The 17,904-nt window shown below is 33.5% G+C and overlaps 1 protein-coding gene across 1 annotated transcript; it reads left to right on the plus strand.

The window, feature by feature from the left end:
• The first annotated feature begins 5,121 nt into the window (after positions 1-5,121).
• Positions 5,122-6,064, plus strand: LOC132171429 (glutaredoxin-C9-like). Its single transcript, XM_059582737.1, has one exon. It carries the CDS (start codon positions 5,191-5,193, stop codon positions 5,845-5,847), a length of 657 nt encoding a protein of 218 aa, XP_059438720.1. The 5' UTR covers positions 5,122-5,190; the 3' UTR covers positions 5,848-6,064.
• The last annotated feature ends 11,840 nt before the right edge of the window (positions 6,065-17,904 follow it).

Consider the following 17,904-nt stretch of genomic DNA (forward strand, 5'->3'; position numbering starts at 1 on the left):
TCCTGGCTCTGAAGTAATCTAACATGTAGAGAAAGGTATCCTCGTTAAGTACGTCATTAAATTTGATTAAACCATGTTAATTCGAAACACACGTCAAGGAGATGTTGAAAACTTTGTCGGTATACACAAATTAGGGTCAAAATAGCATGGGGGTTACGTATTGAGGACAGCTATGTATATAGTGATTCTAATTAATTAGTCATCTGATCTTCACATTAAGCAAAAAAGTTAAGAGGCAAAGAAGAAGAGGGCTGCTAAGTGTTCCAAAATCCTTCCCAAATGATGTGGAAAGCACTATGTTAAGAAAGAGTGGAAGACAAAGGAGAGAAAATGAGAATTTTTTTAAGGAAAAAAATGCTTGCCACATCATTTGAGAAGTATTTTGAGAAGAATCCCTTGGAATGTCTAGTATAATCTAAAGAATTTGTCTTTTTTTTCCAGCTTGGAAAGCAATTGGGGGGTGGGGGAATAATTGATGGTTAATAGAAATTATTGTCATATTCGTGGGTGTTTTAGCAAATTTGTGTTCTTCTTTTTATAGAAATGCAGGGTGGAAAAAGGAAAACAGTGGCCATTTTAAGATATAAAGACAATTAGACAAAGTTACATCAGGCTGGCCAAAGTTTGTATGGATTCCATGGGTGAAAATGATTGTAGAAACATGAAGGAATGTGGCAAGAAAACGTAGACGTTTAATTTATTGCTTTGCTGGGTACAGTCTGAAGACAATAAATTAATTAGGTCTATTTTCTGAAAAATGTTCTCTCTATTTTTGAGCGTTTGCCGTGGAGTAAATTATGGGCCAATCTTAAACCATCTTCAATTAATAAGGCATAAAATATCTCAATCTTACCTCAAAAACCCTTCTATTCTAGCACACTCTTCCTTTGCAACTCCTTTGGGTTTCCCTCGCCCTCATAGCTCTTTAAATTATATGAAAATATAAAAAATAATTGGCGATTTTCTTATGATAAACATTTTTGGAACAAACTAATTAACAACAACAAAAATAGCAACTTTTTCCGCATAATGTTTTCAATTAAAAATAATTTCCGACCAAAAATATTTTAATCACGGGCCCAAGCAAAAAAATCCAAAGCATAAGTTGAGGAATCAATTGAATATGGAGATATTGTTGATTCTTTATTAAAAATATAAATTAATTAGTTGGAAACAAATTATTGTATGTGACTCTAAGCAGACCACGATCTCTCTTTCTCTCTCTGCATTAGGCGCATGGGGTCCAATACTCACAAGTCGTGTAACATGACATGAAAATAACGGCTACTTTAGACCAGTCTTCAACCTTTTATTTTATTTTATTTTATTTTTTTAGTCTTCAACCTTTTATTATCTGGGTTTGTTCCTCTCCATTACTCATCACTTTCCTCCTCAAAATACGTGCCATAATGGCATGTCCGCATGTGATTTGTGAACCTTCTCTTTGAGTGCGCTTTCGATAGCAGATGATGACCATTTAATTTCCTCGATCGTTCCACGTACAGTGGACCGACCGACCGACCAGCCATTTTTTTCAAAGTAAACCCTAGCTGTAATTGCTGTCTTCTCCTCCTCCTCTTATTGTTCCAAATTCAAAGTAAACTCACGGAATTTCAAACTCGATTTGTCTTTCTTTCAACTAGAAAACAAAAACCCAATTCTTCTCGCATCAATTAATCCTATAAAAAAATTAAAAGAAAAAGAAAAAGAAAAAAAAAGGAAGAGCAGAAAGAAAATCAAAACATCAAAAGGATCACGGATGACGTTTTTTCCTAACTTGTAGCATTATATATATATATATATATATATATATATATGCTACTCTTCCATGGCATAAAAATACACGTTTTCCTTTTTAGAGATTTGTCATTGCTCAAAGTTAAAGATTTGTTTTCTTTATTTTTCTAAAATCACCTTTGTTTTGCATGAATTACAAGTAATGCAACATAAAGTAAGTTTTCAGTTTCAAATAAAATTAGAAAACTAATGTAAAACAAAGGGAAAAATTATATTTAATCTTTAGGTTTTCATTACATTTGGATTCAATACTTGGGTTTTCAATTTCAGGAGTAAGATTTGAAAGTTTTACCCGGGTTTACAATAAGTTTCTCTGTCACTTTAATTACCATCAAAATAAACAGTTTTTCACTGTCACTTATGTTTCATTTAATACGTCAATGTCCATCGCCTCCCAATACAATGCAATTTTAACACAACTGAAGTCTTTTGTTATTATGGGTTTGCTCTTTAGATTAATCTTAGGTTTGTGGTTATCTAAGTTCTATGTGTCAAGTCAATTATTTTTTATGAGTCTTTTGTTTTTGTTTTTGTTTTTGCTTTTTTTCTTGTTAACTTAGCACTGCATTTGGGTATTATAACGTGTTAAATAAGACATATGACATATGACAAACCGTTAATTTTGACGATAAAATGACAAAATAACTTATTTTAACCTTAAGCAAAACCTAATGATTGTTTTCTTGAAATTGTAAACTCTAAGTACTAAATTTAATTAAGGTTAAATACTAAATACCCTCCTAGGGGTTTGTTTTTTTATTTTTTTTTCTCCCTTAGGGTTTGATTTTTATCACATGAGATCCCTGTGGTTTTGATAATAAACTAAATTAGTCATTCCGTCAGTTACACGTTAGTTGACTAAACGGAAGTCCATGGAGACCAATCAAATGTTGACATGTGGCACCTACTTAATTTTTTTTTTTTTTTTAAAGAAAAAAAATTTTGGCCACCCCCATCTGGCCAGATGGGGGTGGTTTCGCCAAAGGGGGTGGCTCCCAAATGGCCAAGAGCCACCCGCAATTTTTTTCCTTTTTTTTTAAATAATAATAATAATTATGTGCCACGTGTTAACATTTTATTGATCCACGTGGACTTCCGTTAAGTCAACTAACGGTTAACTGACGGAATTACTAATTTGGTATATTATCAAAACCACAAGGACCTCCTATGATAAAAATCAAACCCTATGGGAAAAAAAAATAAAGAAACAAAACCCTAAGGGAGTATTTTGTATTTAACCCTTTAATTAATTAAGGGAAATGTTAGGTGTTCTTCTAGTATTCTTCTGGTGTCCTCCCAACTGTGATGTAGTTGGCTTTTAAAATCACCGTTAAATTTAAAATTATCATTATTGACTTTTAATCTATTGGTGATTTCAAAAGTCATATTATAATTAAAAAAATACCAAAAAAAAAAACACTAAAAAAACATTTAACATTTTCCATTAATTAAAAAAACAAAATTTGGGGCGGCCTATTGCAAAAAAAAGTAAAAAACTGCTATATAGTACATGAGAAGCGTACCTCACTTATTGCGTGTCCCTGTCCCACTTCCACACAATGCCAACGTGGAATGTCAGGAAAAAATGGCCTGACAGGATAAATGGCATGTGTAATCGCTGAATCATAAGATAGTAGTGCATTTTGTCCTTTAATTGCATCCATAGGCCGTGACGTTAGCACGTATAATACCATTTCTCCACCTTTGACTGCCCGTGCGGAATAGAATTTATTTAATAGAATGAATTAACAAACGACCACACACACTGTCCCTATACGTGTCATGCAATCGTCAGCAGAGGACAGTACCCAAACTTTTGCAATACGTGGCTGAAAACGACGGGTTCGATAGGATAACTATATATGGGAATGGAAGGAAGGTGTATTATTGTTGTTCCGATCTCCTCCACGTGGCGGCTGTAGTGGGGGATCAGGTATGGCGTCATAGGCTGGAGTTGTTGTCGTTTTGGCTACGTGTCCTTCTTTGAAATCTACTTTTTGGCTATCCTTCCATTTGAGCTTCGGTGTGGATGCATGAAGGAGATTATTTCCCTTTGGGTTTGTGTGCGGTAAATATGGAAATATTTGGTTGGTAGTCACCAGGATTTGAGAGTTGTGTACGCAAAATCAACTCCATTAAATTACCAAGAAGTGAAGAAGAAGATGAAATGTGTGCGCCATTGGAGCCATGCCTTTATTGTCTTTCCAATAAACTTTTGCATAACTTCCAAAAGTTATTGTGATCTATCATCCCTATAAGGTTTTACTTGTTTAGCAAGTTAATTATAAAGTTATTATTGAACACAACAAATAATTAGGGCCCTTATCAAATGGATACTCCAATTTGATTTGTCATTTTTAAGGGAGTTAATGTAGGATTAATATATAGTTTGTTGTTTATGTGACATACAATGATAATGTTGTTGTTCTCTACAATTTGGTCGTTGGAAATGTGTTTATTATGTGCTTACATACTGAAAATATAATTTTTTTAAGAAAAAAAAAAGTCAAATTAATCACTAAGTTTCATGCGATTTTAATTTGGTTATTAGATTTTTAATTTTGACAACTAAGTTTTTAAGTTTTCATATGGTTTGAAATAGGTCATTCCGTCAACTTACACTTATTTTATGAGTCGCGTGCCAATTGTACGAACACAAACAAAATTTTTTTAAAGAAAAAAGAAAAAGAAAAAGAGGTTGTTGATCAACTGTGCCACATGACACATACGTCTGGCACATGACGTGTCATTAATTAAAATTGTTTTATTTATATATTGTTCTAGATTTTTTTTAATCACATTTTAAAATACCGTCAAAAAATCAGTTTATATATATATATATATATATATTTTGACATATCCGCACAAGAGAAGAAAGATGGATTCAAACTAGTGACACCCACTTCATTAAGCTTGGTCCTAGCGGATTGAGCTACCTCTTAGAGATAATTAGTTAACATATTGAATAATAAATGATAGTCAATTAACATAATCTTGGTATGCTTGATAAACGGAACTGAATGCATGCTCTTCATTTCCATTTCAAATAAAATGAAGAAAAATTATTTTATATTTTGTTGTAAAATTTTAAAACGGTATTAATGAAGTGAAGGTCACTAATTCGAATTCATTTCTCTCTTTCATGCGGACATATAAAATATATATATATATATAATGTGCTACTGGAGAGGATCTAATCCAAGATAAACATGCGAAAAACTATATTAAATTAATATAAATATAACCTCAGCCTTATCTGAAAGCTCCCCCCACAAAACCCCACCCTTTTAGAATTCCTCGTCCAATTGTCGGTGACCGAGTAAAAGCGCAATTGTGGAAGTCGTCACCGGTGGGACGTAGCTACATGGAATCTGTCGCCAAAGCGGTGACGTAATGCCATGTCACCACAGTGTAGGTGACGTACAAGTGTGCGTAACTGCCGTTGACGTTAGAGTACTCTCTCCTCCTTTATTTCCAGCCCTCACACTACAACCGCCCTACACACAAAAACATTATAAGTTTATAACCAATCCCCCTCTCCCTTCACCCTTTCTCAACGGAAACGCAGAAAAAACCTCTCTCTCTCTCTCTCTCAATCTCAATCTCTCTGTCAATCTTTGTACCATGTATCAAGCGATTCCTTACAGTTACAGAACATATCCTCCGAGCAGCACCGGGCTGTCGGCACGTGAGCCACGTGATAGGGAAGCCAGCGACGCAGCAAATGTAGGAAAAATGGTGTCCGAGAATGCGGTGATAGTGTTCGGGAGACGGGGGTGCTGCATGTGCCACGTGGTGCGCCGGTTGCTACAAGGCCTGGGGGTGAACCCCACCGTCGCCGAGGTCGATGAGAAGGACGAGGCTGCTGTGACAAAGGAGTTGTCGAGAATGGTTGGCGTCGAGGAAGGACATCTCGACGACGGTCGGTTGCAGTTCCCGGCGGTTTTCGTCGGCGGAAAGTTGTTCGGCGGGTTGGAGAGAGTCATGGCCACCCATATTTCCGGCGAATTGGTCCCCATCTTGAAGGAGGCAGGGGCTTTGTGGCTTTGACCAAAATTGGGTTTGTTTTAATATTACTGTGTTTAATTTGTTGTGCTAGCTTATAATTCCATAATTATGCTGGGTTCCTTCATTCTCAAGAATTTATGGAGGGAGGAGTACTGCATGGAATTTTTCTTTTTTGTTTGTTGTTAATTAACTTGTCCCTTTGGAATTGGAAAAGAAAGATGTAGATTTTAATTTTAAAATTTGAATAACAATCTTTATCCATGGCATCATCGTTGGCATCGATCGTAAGTAATCAAATATGTTGTTGGGAAAAGAGAGAATTTTTCGTCAAACGGCCGCCCTCGATTAAGAAACTCAGAAACGCGCTGGACGACAGATCGACCTTCTTTGCACTCAACCAACTATTTTAGTCTTACAAAAAAAAAAATATTATTTTAGTCATATTGACCATGCCGGCACCTTCGAATGGAAACATTAAACAAATACAAAATAAAGGATGAATTAATTGTCTCCTCTATTTTCACAAGAGAGCAAAACCAAATAATAATTTTAGAATATGGTGTTATCGTTAAGATGAAATATTTTTTTAAAAAATAAATCATTTTTCTTTGAGTATTCGGTGTGACATGTGCGTGATCATGGCTTCCAGAAAGGTTAAAACAGTTATGGTTTTTTAATTTTTTTAATTTTTAATTTTTAATTTTTATTTATTTTTATTTATTTTTTTATATATAATCAAAATCAATGAGAACAACATGAGCTGCAGTGAATAAATTATAGGGTTAATAATTTTTTTGATAATTCAGTTTTAATGTTTTTATTTTTTTTCCTATGTTTTAAAATCAGATAAATCTGGTACCTCACCTATAGGAAAATACAAAATCAATATCTCTGTTAGTTTTTGTCAGTCCCAATTAACGAAATTCCACTTATCATTTCCAAAATACGTCACGTGTCCTAAAAATTAATAATAATAATAATTAAAAAAAAAAAGGGAAAATTGTATGAGGTGGCCGGTCTGGGGGTAGCCGAGAGGCCATGGGGGTGGCCCCATGCGGCTCCTCTAGGGGTGGCCGAACCACCCCCAAGACCCTTCAATCACCCCCAAGGCCGGTCTGGGGAGGCCGAACCACCCCCTTTGGCCTAAATGGGGTGGCCGGCCACCCCATAATTTTTTTTTTAATTGTTTTTAATTTTTAGGGCACATGTCGCGATATTAATGGAAATGACGTGGAATTCTGTTAATTGGGATGATAGAAATTAATGAAGGTATTGATTTTGTCTTTTTTATAGGTAAAGTACCAGATTTGTCTGGTATTAAAACATAGGAAGGAAAAAATAAAAACATTAAAACCAAGGTACCAAAAAATTTATTAGCCCTAAATTATATAAAAATTATTTTGATTAATTATAGTTATCCCATTAATGCTCTTCAATGACAGCGGTTGACTAGAGTATATATCGAGGTGAGTCAATATTTGCATCCCAAGCCAATAACTTTTGCTATATTCCTTACCGGCATTGCTTCTAGAATACATATATTAAGATTTTAGCCTGAATATGAACAAAATATCTAAAAGGATACACAAAGATATAAACATAAATATGAATATGAAATGTTGAATCTGCTTCAATTGGAAACATATATTCAAGAATATACATAACGAAAATAAGATATATGAAAATAAAGACTTACAAAAATATGATGCTGTAAAATTAGCTTGAAGAAGCTTTCATTGAATGAAACATTCTGTAATACATAGATGAAACTTTGACATACATATTGTGAGATTTCACAAATGATTAGAGAGGGAGAAAAGAAAAGAGAATTAAGTTCGGAAGAACTCGAGCCCCGATTACAAGAGCTGAAAGGGCTTTAAATAAAAAATTAAAAGCTGAATACTGTAGATGAACAGTGATCTGTCGGGTGAATAGTGCTATGAACAGTAGCTGCCGACATGAACAGTGGCACGAACAATGTTGAACAGTAATGACCGCCAAAATAGTGACATGAACAGTGTTGTATTTGAGAACAGTGTTTGTTGTATTTTGGAACAATGATTACTGTATTTGGGCTTCTCTAAGTCTCAATCTTCACCAAGATCATAGGGGTCTTGAGCTTCCTGGTGAATGGGTTGTACTTGGTTTGTTGAAGAGGAGAATGAAGCCGAGCTTTATTCTCCTTGTTCTTCAATGCCTTTAGCTTTAAGGAGAAGGCTTCTGCAAAGATCCTTGAGGTCTTCTTTACATTGGACCTGGGCCATGGCTGCTCCAATTTCTGTCTGTAGATGTGATTTGCTTGCCAAGAATTGGCTTTGAGTGGTGAATAAAGGAAATTCTCTCTGTATTGATGAAAGTATTTTTTGAATGTTGAATTTGTCCCACCAGCGGACATATCTGTTTCTTCTGCAAATTCCTTGATCAATGGCATAATCCCATTTGAAGAGCCATGAGATTTTATATTTCTTTGCCATATGAAGCAAGGAATGAAATTTACTTTCTGCTTCATTAACTTTGTAAGCTGTAAAGAACTATTGTAATGCATTTGCAAGTTCTGGAGGTAAAATCTCGGGAATCATCTCATGACTTTGCCACCATCTGTTGAACCAAATAGGAAGCTGACTGCTGAAATTGTTATCAAAACAAAGATACCAAGAATGACTGTTATTATTGTTTTGATAAATGAGTACTTTTGACCATGCTTCAATGTAATCATAGTAGCTGTATTGGACTTGGTGGCCCTGCAGGACTTTGAGATTAGCTGGGTGACCCAATTCTTTTGCTGAAATGATCTTTGTGATATACATTTTATCAAAGATTATTCTTTTCTGTTCTGGATCAAATTTGTCTGGGACAGAGTCTTTGGTAATTGATGCTGTTTGGAGTAAAATGTCTCTGTAAAAATTGATGGATTTAGACGGGTGAAATGGAATGAAATTTTATTTAGGAGGAAAATAATTCTTTACAAGATCCAAAGGATTCTTGAGGTGACGCTGGTCATGTTCTATTAAAAACAGGTTTTCTATATAGGTTTTTTGGACAAACCTAGATCTACTGGTATAGGTAATGGGCTGGTTGGTATAGAATTTTTGCTGCTGTATGAGTTTTGAAGAGTTTTGTTAGGTAGGGATAACGGTTGTTGTAGGACATTCTACCAACTAGTAAGGGTCTGGATGACTTGGGATGCTAAAGTGGATGAAAAAGTAGGTCTTGGGGAACCAAGAACCTGAAACTTGTTTAGCACGTTAATGGGTGAACATGTGTCATAGGGGTTTACATTTCTTGGGCTCAGGACTATATGGTGACTTGGTTGTGACTTGATGGAAGGTGTTTTATTTTTGTTTTTACTGGATTGTGGTTTTTCAGCCATCTTTTCCCTGCAAAAATTCACGAGTGAGGAAATCAGGTATAGAATTTTGATCTTCTTTGATGTATTCAATATCAAAATCAAAGATGCTTAAAATTGATTGCCATCTGGCAAAAATCTGTTTACTTGCTATATTTTGAACATCTTTTTCTAAAATATGTTTTGCACTTTTGTAATCAACTCGAATTAAAAATTTTTGGTTTAACAAATCACTTTGAAACTTTGAGATACATAATACTATAGATAAAATCTCTTTTTTAATAGTACTATAATTACTTTGTGCTGAATTCCAAATTCCTGAATGGAAACAAACAATTTGTTCAGAAGAATCTGGAGATATTTTCTGTTTGAGAATACCCCAATATCCAATGTTGGAGGTGTCTGTTTCTACAACTTTGAAAGCTTTACGTCAGGAATGCCAAGACAAGGCAAAGTCTTGACATATTTTTTGACTTCTTGGACAATTGAAGTATGAAGATCTGTCCAAGGTAGAGGGTTGCTTTTAAGACGATCCTACAATGGTTTACAATGTTTTCTAAGATTTTGATAAAATTCAGCAACATAATTTAAAGATCCTAGGAACCTCTGAAGCTGATTTTTATCAAGGATGATATCAGAAAATTTATCTGCATATTGAATGGCCCGATCAATGGGTTTAACCATTCCCTGACTGATGTTGAATCCTAGAAATCTGATTTTTGTTTGAAACAAGTTGATTTTTGTAGCTGAAACAACTAAACCACTAACTTTGATGATACTAAGAAACAAATGAAGATATTTCCAGTGTTCATCAATTGACTTTGAAAATATGAGGACATCATCTATATAAACAATTGAGAAATGTGCTATAGGGTCAAAGATTTCATTCATGATGTTTTGAAATTCACTTGGGGCATTTTTTAACCCAAAGGGCATGACATTCCGTTCATAGTGGCCAAATGGTGTAACAAATGTTGTTTTGTATCTATTTTGTTCATAGATTTGGATCTGCTAGAATCCACTCTTCATATCAAATTTTGAAAAAACATTGGCTTGACCTATTCTGTTTATCAGATCATTTTTGTTTGGTATAGGATATATTATCCACTGTAAAACTTTATTAAGAGGTTTGTAATTTATTACTAATCTTGGAGCTTCTCTTTCTAATTCTGCATTTTTCTGTACGTAAAAGGCTGAACAAGACCAAGGGGACTTGCTTTTTCTAATTATTCCCTTGTTAAGCAATTCTTTAATTTCAATTTTCAAAGTTCCATTAAATCTTGATTCATTTGGATGGGTCTAGCTTTAGTAGGAATATTTCTTTCACTGAAATCTTTTACATAAGGGAGTTTTACAATATGCTTTTTCCTATGCCAAAAAGCATTGGGGAGATCAGAACAAACTTCATTTTATATTTTTTCTTTGAATATTTCAATTTTCTGTAAAAGGATGTCACTTGATAGTTGTTCTTCGATTCTTTTATTTTTAATTTCTTCTTTTAGGGAGTTCAATTGCTTGCTCTAATTCTGTAAAATGTTAATTGTTTTAAAAATTGAAATTTCTTTTAACATATTGAGATCTTTAGTATGAGGTCTTTTGAAGAATTTAAATTTTACTTTCTCTCCTAAAACTTCTATGATAATTCCTTTGTGATCTGTAGTAAAATGATACAAAAGACATAAAAAGGGATTTCCTAATATGACCTTTGAATCAGTCATGTTTTTTATTAAGACAAATGAAGTTTTGAAACAAACATGATCTTGACAGACATGTGCTTTAGGTAATTTGTAATCTATCTGCATTTCACTGCCATTGGCTGATGATAAATGTTCTGTAGTTTTTGAATAATATTTAGTAGGTATCATACCTTCTTGAATACAGTTTAAATCTGCACCTGAATCTATCAAAGCTATAACTTCAAATTCGAATTCGCCATTAATAATTATTGTTACTCTAGAGTGCCATTTTTGAAAAATGATTCTATCAATTATGTTTAAGTGTTTAAGTGTTTTTCATTTGTAGTGTCTTTGAAGATTAAACTTTTGGTTGAAGATTTTGAAGATTTTTCGTCTTCTGATTCTTGTTCAGTCTCAGATTGACTCTGTTCAGAAAATTTTTTTTATTAATCTTTAAAATCATTACTTCTTGTTCCAATTCTTTGTTTTTGGCTTTTAAATCTGTTATTTCTATTTTGATTTGATTGACTTCATGTTGTAAGTCTTGGAGGGTTACTTCCCTTTGTTTTGATTTAAATCTGTTGAGGATTTTATCAATACTAATTTGTAGTTCTGTAATTTTTGTTAGTCCATTTTTTGTTTCATTTTTTATTAAATTACTCTTGAATTTTTTAAGGTATTTGGCTTTAGTTTCTGGGTCTTATATTCCTTCTATCAAATCAATTAGCATTTCTTCATATTTAGTTAATACATTTATCTTAAGTTTTGTTTTACAACATGAATCTTTGCAACCTAGTTCTATCTCTGAATTACTAGAATTTTGACTTGATTTATAATCTGTTGAGGTGTTAAAAAATTCATTTTCATTGTCACTAGAATCTGAATTTCTGAGTTCTAAAATTTTATATAAATCTTCTTTTTCTTTGTTGGAAATTTTTAATTGGTTGATTTTATCTTTTACTTTGCACTCATTTTTGTAATGGCCAATTTTTCCACATTTGAAACATTTTACTTTCTTTTTATCATATTTTTTGTTTTGTGGTTTTTTGTAATATTTTCTTGATGTTTTATTTTTCTTGTAATATTCATTTGGTTCAAAGTTTTTGTTTTTTCTGTAACCTATTTTATAGGGTTTTCTAGTTTTTACTTATTTATCCTTATGTTTTCTTCTAGAGGGTGGTATAGAGGGTAAGTCATATTGTTCATAAAAATTTTCCATTTCATATTTTGCTTCTCTTTTTTCTTTGTTTAAGTTTTTATTTATCTTCATGTGTATACACATTTTTAATCTTATTTTACTTATTATACTTATGATGTCTCCGTAGGTAAGCTGATCATATTCTATAATTCCAGTTTTATTACTTAATTGGGTAAACCATTGATAAATTTCTCTTTCCAGAATGCATTTTTACAGTCATCTCTTAACATTACTCTTGACATAAAAACATCTTTATACCATCTAAAATCACTTAATGTTGGACAGCTAAGGTTACTTAGTTGGTCATGAATTCTGGATGTAACATTACTAGGGGTTCCTGTAAAATGTTTCATTATGGTATAAATTAAAACATTAATTCCATCTGGGGTTCTTCTGTTATGTGCTTCATCATAAATTGAGATTCCTTCTTCATCTTTTTGGACTGCATATTTTATTTCAGTACGATATGCTTCAGTTAGGTATTTTTCCCACCAAGCTTTTAATGTTCCCGTAAATCCTGATGTTAAAATGTCTACAATTTCGGCATTAGTTTTTTTTTCTAAATTTGTAAGGTAATTATTAGTAACCATTGACATATGCTGTAGTCTATTTAAAATTTCTTATTCAGACAAACCATCAATATTCCATTCATAAATCTTGTTAGTAGAGACTGAGAATTGGTTAAAAACATTTCGTTCTTCATATTGAATGTCTGGTGGTGTAGGTCTAGAGTACCAATTGGGGGTGTTAGGCGTTGGTCTAATCATTCTATTAACTCGGAATTCGCTGAATTGTTGTTCAATTTGTTGTATTTCTTGATCTGTAGTTTGTTCAGATTCTAAACTTTGTGTTTCACTTGTTGTTTCATATGTGATTATTTGTTTGTCCTTTTTAATGACTTGGGCAGTTTTAGAGGGCGAGGCTTCACTTTTGATGTTTTCAAGTTGTTTTAGCATATTATTGACCTTTTCAAGACAGGTTTCGTCTTTATCCTTTAAGTATAACATTTTGGGTTGTGAAATTTTTAAGAGGGGTTGTTCGTAATGGGGTTTTTTCTTTTCAGTTTGAGTTTTAGTTGGGGGTGTAATTCTGTTTTCTAGTCAGTCTAATTGTTTTCCTATGGTTATGAGACTTTGGTTTGTGTAATTGTTTTGTTCCATGATCTTTTTTATTTCGTCATCTTTGGAAGTTTTAAAAGGGGAGGCTAAAATTTTTGATCCTTTAAAGTTTACAAAGATCGGTTCTTTTGGAGGGTGACTTGCTTCTATTATTGTTTTATCTTCTTTTTCCCACTGGGTTAACATGTTCAATTTTTGAATTTCATAAATTTTTATAAAGTCAAAGAATTTTATATGTAACTTATGGTCATTCATAAATTTTTCCCATTCTGCAAAGATTTTTATTTTTTGTTCTTTTGTATATTTTAACTTATATATATATATATTTTTTTTTTCTGTATTCTTGGTAGAATTATTGTTTTTTATTAAGGGTTGGAGGTCTAAAGTAAATGGTTTACTTATAGTCATTAATTGTGGGTGTAAAGGAGGTTTTTCTATATCTGTTTGTGTTGAGGAATTTGGTCCTTCTTCCTCAAAGTTTTCTTGATTAGCTGTATAACATGGGGAGCTTATTACAGATTCTACTTTTATACCTTTTAACTTTAAATTTTTATCTCTTCTTAAAGGTTCAATATTAACGGAGGAAGAGGCAGAATTTATACGGCTTATTGGTGTATCTTGTGGATTTCTATGGCTTGTTGGTGTATCTTGGAAAGCTGTTTCTTTTATCATGAAGGGTGGTTTGTTGAGTCTTGATCTATCAAAACTTAACCTAACAGTACCATCTAAGTATTGTTGTAAACAATTTAGATCAAATGCTGTATTTTCTGTTTTTGTTGAAATGTTTTCATTTTCTAATAGCCACTTTGATGGAAGTTCTACTTCAGACCAAACTACTGATTTTGGTACTCTAACATTTGCATCGCAAGAATGTGTCTGTATAAGTAAAGTTTTATCTTTGGGACTTTTAACAAGAGCATGCACATTAAGATTTGTTTTCATTGACTTATAATAAAATCTGTAAATTAATGTTAAAGGTTGGCTTCCTTCTAACATATCGTAACCCGCTGTTTTAATGTTCAAAGTTAAAGCTTTTAAAATCTGTGGATCACTTAAACTTAAAGTGAAGTCAAGAAACAGTCAAAATGAATTGGTCCTTTATGAAGACTAGATTCAATGACTCCTAACATGTTAGTGCTGTAATCTTTATGTCTTGCATCTCTTAAACACAAAAGTACATAGGCATTAATTCCTAGACAGACTAGGGGTTTTACAGCAACTTGAATTAATCCTACGTGAAGGAAATTCATTTTCTTTTCTCTAAGTTTTTTAATTACTTCTTTAGAAAGTAATTGACATGTATCATGATGTTTATTTAAAGCATAAACTTGTTCAACTGTTTTTACGCTGTAATTAGTGCTAAAAGACAAGGGTGAAAAACTTGATTTATAAATTTCTTTGGTTGGGACCTTGGGTATGTTCCAATCATGTGAATCTATATATATATATATATATATATATATATATATATATATATATATATATATATATAGCTTGAAAATGTCTTGTGCATGCTTTCTGCTAATATATATAGTATGGTTAATTATTTTGTTGATAATTTGGGGTTTCGAGACCTGATTTGCTTCAACAAAGCTCTCTTAGCAAAGCAATGTTGGCGGTTGATGGTAAATCCAGAGAGCTTAGCAGCACAAATTATAAAAGCAAAATACTATCCTATGGTGTCTTTCTGGGATGCCAAGGTTGGGAGTTGACCATATTTTGCATGGAGGAGCTTTCTCTCGGCTAGAGAGTTACTTCACGCGGGATCTTTTTGGATGATTGGGGACGGCAGGAGGGTCTCCATTTAGGGTGACAGGTGGATCCCGAAGCCTTCAACTTTTGCTATCCAATCGGTGTGTACAAATCTGCCAAGAGATGCTAAGGTGAGTGCTTTGATTGACCCGAAACTTTGTCATGGAACAATGAGCTCATCCAGAGATCTTTTTCTGAGGAGGAAGATGAAATTATTTACAATTTACCAATAAGTAGATACCAGCAACCGGATAAACTGATATGGTATCCTACCAATACGGGTGTTTTCTCGGTATGTAGTGCCTAGCACTTGGAGGTAGGGAGGTGTGGGTCTCTGAAGGGTGAGAGCACCTGTCGGTATAACAGGAAAAATTTTTGGGATAGTATCTGGAAATTGAGGATACCCAGTGCTGTTAAAATGTTTGTATGGAAGGCGTGTTGCAATATTCTTCCGACGAGAGATAATCTCAAGCGGCGAAATGTTGTTCCAGTGGCGGAGCCACGTGGCACCCCCAAGGATTTTAATTTTTTTTTTTTTTTTTTGTGGGTTAAAAAAAAAAAATTTCTTTTTACAATTTTACCTACCCATTACCCAAAACACAGCAACCCTTTTCCCTCACCCTCATTTAACCCACTACTGTAATTTAACCCACGGCAACCTTTCTCCTGCACCAAAAAAAAAAAAAAAAAAAATCTTTAAGATGCTCTCTCTCAGACTTTCTCTAGTCTCTTTGTAAAGTGCAATTCTAGACACTTTTTTTTTTTTTTTTTTGTATTTCTGTATTTTTGATATAGTGTCGACATGTTACATTTCTAATATATCAATTTGAGCACATATTTCACTTTTATAGATATTTTTTGTGATGCATATATTATGTGAATTACTAAATTTTTAGGGTGGAGAAAATTTTTAGGACGCCAAAAAAATTTTAGCGGCAACCCCAATATAAAATTGCTGGCTCTGCCACTGTGTTGTTCAGGATGAGAGCTGCTTCATGTGCACAAGGAGTGTGGAGATAGCAAAGCATGTATTGTGGGATTGCCCTTCTGCCTAAGATATATAGGGTGGAAGCAAGCAGATTTTTCAAAAAAGTTTCTGTGCAGGGGAGAATTTTATGGAAGTGATGGAATATTTAATGGGGAAATGCAAGCTAGAAGAACTTGAGTTGGTGGGGATTATTGCACATCAAATCTGGAAGCGCTGCAGTAATGTTATGCATGGAGGAGAATTCTTACAACCGAAGAGGTTGGTTCAAGATGCGGAGGAATCAAAATCAATTTTCAAGGGCAAATCAAACCGACCCTATCCAAGGGGAAGCACAAAGCTCGTCCATTCAGATACGTTGGTTAAATCCCCCCCTGACAGCTACAAAGCTAATTGGGACGCAGCCATAAACACTAAGGAGAAGATGATTGGAATTAGGGTGAATCTGGGTGATCATCAGGGATGATCAGGAACTGGTTTTTGCGGCTCTAAGCAAGACTCTGCAGGTAGTTTTCGACCCATCTACAGCTGAGGCAGTAGCGGCTCTCCATGCGGTGGAATTCAGTCATGACATGGGCTTGAGGCAAGTGATTTTTGAAGGGACTCGAAACATGTAGTTCTGGCCCTTTCAAAGACGGAGCAAAGCATTTGTAGTTATGGACAGGTCATTGATGATGCCAAGATAGTTTTAAAGGGGTTCGGAAGTTAGGAGGTGCGCCATGTCAAGAGAGAATCAAATATGGTGGCACATAGACTAGCAAAGAAGGCAGCCAAAAATTTTTTTGACAAGGTTTGGCTCGAAGAGACTCCTAATTGTATTTTTGACTTAGTCAATTTAGAGCGTTTAGCTCTTGCTATCATGTAGAGCTTTGGCTCTGTTTTTTTTCTTATGAATGAGATCAGATTTCAAAAAAAAAAACATAGTACGTTGTCACCAATAATTTAAGCACTATAATTATTTGAAGTTCAATTTTATTTATTTGATTTTTATTTTTTTTTAAACACACAAGATTCTAATTATAAAATCACATATTCATAAAGAATTTAATTCTGATCCACTGACTATAATTACACATCGCTATCAAAAATATTCTTAATAAACTAGGTTTTATATAAGATGGATAAGAATGATGATGATCATATCATATGCTTTAAAAATGCAAAGAAATGAAGTCCCTTCCATTTACTGCATTTTTCTCCTTTCGTGAATTTAATTGGGTTAATAAACGTGATGTGATGGGAGGTGGGCTGTCACACATCACAACCTTTGATTAAATGGTTAAAATGATTTTTTTTTTAATTAATTACCTCAAAGTAATAATTATTATTGACCCGAGTGTAGCTTATCCGTACGGCTTTTCCTTCATAGTTGCATATTTTTGTTTCTTATATTATAAGAATGTGAGTGGGCAATCCACTAATTACTTAACTAATTAATCAATTTAACGTTGTAAGTCGGAGGAAATTGTCAAATGAAACTTTTTTCGTGTAATGATGGAATTAAATGAATTTCCAACACCACATAATACAAATATCTAGGTCAGAGCTAGGCCGGCTAAGCTTAATCTAGAGACCTTATCAAAGCCCAAGTGAGGTCACATTGGGAGGGCCCATGAGCTTCTCATCTTTATTATTAGAGTATTGCAATTTAATACATTTTTGTCCTTTTTCTTATCTTCATTTTTAATGAATTAGTCATTGAATCTATAAGATCTATATCGGTAAATATGTGGTAATACAAATTTAATGACTGATTTTATTATTATTTTTTTTTAAAAAAAAAAAATCCAAGAGAACGTACTATTTTACTGTTTATACTTCATTAATTTCAAATTTTGAATTAAATTTTTTTTTTTTTATCCCTTTTTTCTCACATAAAAATTTCTAATTTCTACTTTCTTCTTTCACCCTTTTTCTCATGTCTCCCTTGCTTCCCCTCTTCTTTTCTTACCTCCTCTTCTAATTCTCTTCGTTCAGAACAGAGAGCGAGAGAGAATGAGACAGACAGACAGAGCAAGAGAGCC

The sequence above is a fragment of the Corylus avellana genome, chromosome ca2 (assembly GCF_901000735.1).
Source record: "Corylus avellana chromosome ca2, CavTom2PMs-1.0".
Lineage (NCBI taxonomy): Eukaryota > Viridiplantae > Streptophyta > Magnoliopsida > Fagales > Betulaceae > Corylus > Corylus avellana.